Source organism: Aplysia californica, unplaced genomic scaffold (assembly GCF_000002075.1).
Source record: "Aplysia californica isolate F4 #8 unplaced genomic scaffold, AplCal3.0 scaffold00578, whole genome shotgun sequence".
Taxonomy (NCBI): domain Eukaryota; kingdom Metazoa; phylum Mollusca; class Gastropoda; order Aplysiida; family Aplysiidae; genus Aplysia; species Aplysia californica.
The window spans coordinates 205,642-208,641 of record NW_004797848.1 but is presented as its reverse complement, the minus strand read 5'-3'; the positions used below and the strand labels follow the sequence as shown (position 1 = coordinate 208,641).

At 42.5% G+C, this 3,000-nt stretch overlaps 1 protein-coding gene across 1 annotated transcript in view; it reads right to left on the bottom strand.

Moving 5' to 3' along the window:
- Window positions 1-2,214, bottom strand: part of LOC101849877 — a gene marked incomplete in the record, with an annotated part of 50,180 nt that extends 47,966 nt beyond the window's left edge. The window contains 2 exon segments of the mRNA XM_005107137.2: window positions 8-315; window positions 2,192-2,214. Of these exon segments, the coding sequence (XP_005107194.2) occupies window positions 8-315; window positions 2,192-2,214 (331 nt within the window).
- Window positions 2,215-3,000: the final 786 nt, after the last annotated feature.

Sequence of the window (3,000 nt, the reverse complement as noted above, 5' to 3'; positions counted from 1 at the left end):
GCGGTACCGGCGAAACCAGTGCCGGTCCTTTCCTGGCACTGAGTGCCGAGAACCGCCAGTTCTCGAATTTCTTCTTCTTCCTTGTTCTCGAGAGAACCGCCAGTGCCTTTATTGAGAGTGACACCAGGACGAGAGGTCAGAGACTGTGTGTCTGCCAGGCCAAGGCCCACACACTGCACACTTCCCGTGGCCCGGTAAAAAACCGTTGGTGTCGGGTCCTTCCCAGATCCGGTACTGGAGGCCTGGTGCCGGCACTGACAACTCTTCCGGTAGAACCGGGAGTTCCGGTACTGGGTACTAGGGCTGGGCGAGTACCTGGATACCCGGGTACCCGGGTAAAGAGCTCAAAATCGGCTACCCAGGTATTGGTGTCGGGTACACGGGTTTTCTACTCCCCTTCGTTAATGCTATGCAAATGCACTTACAGTAAGCCCCTTCGTTCCAACCTTTTTAAGTACTGATTACCTATCGATACTGAGCTCTGTAAGTCAATACAGTACTCTATATTGGCCAATATTGACTAGTGCCCACCACTACTCGTAACTCTTTTCCCTGGAAACCAGCAGACAACAAACAAGGCCACATTTGGGCATGTTATTAGAAAGTTTCCAAGAAGCAATCCGATACTTTGGTAGGACTAGGCCTATTGTTTTAATTTCGGTGTCTTTATATATGAAAGCAACTTGTGTGCAGTTCTAAGAATCCAACGGAGACGCGGAAAATTTCTAAAAATTATGTGAAGTAAGATAGCTTAAATAGCTTTGGCTTTGTCCTTTTAGCACAGTTTCTATCAAGATGTCTCAAAGAAAGTCATACTCCTGGGATTACTTTGAGAAAATAATAAAAGACGAAAAAAGCGCCTCTTGTAACGTCTGCAAAAGCATAACAGCAAAATAAAAGTTGACGGGTCTTCAACTTCAAACCTCTTAAAGTATTTGAAGGGAAAACACCCAATTGAAATGGCAAGCAGTCAGAGCAGGGGGGCTCTCGTGGCCTAGAGGTTAAGGTGTTGGCCTCTCATTCTGTCTCCTTTCACCTCCTTTCCTGCTCTTAGTAATGTTCTGTTGTCTGCTTACATTTTCACTTTCTGCCCCCACCCCCCTCACCTCCTTTGCCCCCTCCTCTGGGCTCCTGACTCTTTCTGCAGCCTTTCTACTGCTACTCCTTTACTCCTCCTAACTGCTGTCTTTCTGCCACACCCCTGATCCTCTGGTAGGAAAGATCTACACCTAGCCTTCTCGGACAAGGGCGAAAAATCTCGGAGGGCCCGTGTGCAAGTTGCGCACGTTAAAGATCCGTTGGTGGTCTAAAATCGATAAGAGTAGGCTTCGGCTGCCACCCGGGCAAAATTCAAAATTTCCTACCAACTGAAAATATTAGGTGTGTCCCGCGCGCTCGTATGACCTTATGTAGTTGCGAGCGCCGTAAAACACTTTACAAAAACAAAAACATACAAAAGTCAGAGCAGTACAAAAACACCATATGTGTCACAACGCGGCGGAATCAGGCGTTCGTCAGTTTTAAGGCTTATAGAGTTATTGGTATCATCTAAAAGGTTATTCATTTGTTTTGCTTTCATAGAAAAAATATCAATTTGTCTTGAATAGAAGTCGAGATATTGGCAATAGAATGTGGAGGGGGTAGCCTGGTTACAGAGGTAAAATTAGTGAGAAAATGGCAGCAAAAATTTGGTGATTTCCATAGCTTTAGAGTCCTTGGAAACTGCAAATTTACTTATTTTTTTTGCCTTCAATTAACGTTTTCCATAAAATCCACGCATAAAAGTATTTTTGAATGGACATACAAGGTTTTGAGCTAAAAAAAAAATAATTGGGAAAACAATGTCCCAGCTGGCCAAAAATTGCTATTTCTAGGATTTCATTGTTTTGACGAGCGCCTGATCTCACCACGATGTCTCACATATTATGATAATTGGAATGTCGGGTGCCCCGTCGGGTATTTTTTTTTCAATAGCGATGGTATTTCCAGGGTATCAAATTACCCCTATAATCGCAGCCTTACTGGGTACCGGTACCTGCCCAGCCATATGACGTAGGCCGCATTTGACGGTTTTTGCCACCCCTTTCCCCCATCCCCACCCCAGAGGACCGGGGAACAGCGAGTATCGACTTTATTTTTAAAAACAGGAAAACAATTCATTCACGGAACAGCGACTGTGCTAAGCGAATACCCCATCTTGATGGCATTGGCCATGATATCGATGCGGCCCGCGGGCGATGAGAATCTGGTTTATCAACTTATTGCACGCTACGTTCTATCGCAAAAATACTATCAAATTTGGAGCCAGCGTATCAAAATTACCTAAGTAACTCGCGTATGACTCATTTTCTCGCTGGATTTAGAAGATCATTGAAAGTAAATATTTTTAATGAGACTGCATCATGTAGCATAATTTTGCTATCACAAAGAGGACGAACAACTGTCAGTTTTAACTTATCTTGTATATATATATATATATATATATATATATATATATATATATATATATATATATATATATATATATATATATATATCCCTCAAAGTCAGAACTAGGAGAGGGGAGTTAGGACACAAAATCCCTTTGAAGTTTGTCGATTTTGAATCTGAAGTCATGTACATGTATCAAGGCCACTCGCTGCATTGTGCATCTGACGTCACAGCTGCTAGACCTGACCTATACACTGAACAGTCACTGTACATTGTACAGAATGGCGACTTGTTTGAAAGACACTGTTATTCTCTTTTTTGAAATGTAGAGGCCCACAGGTCCCACTGTCTGCGGACGATTAGGCTAAGTCCAGAGACTACAATAACAAGAACTTGTATCATTTTGCAAACAATTTAATCAAGATGCAGCTAAAGCCTTTCGTGAATTACATTTAAATATAACCTCACAACAACAGTGTGAGCGAAAGTAATATTTCGTGAAGTTGAGTCTTTGATCAAAACAACCCTTTTTTAACTTTGAAATCGAGACGATATGTAGCATAGTTATCT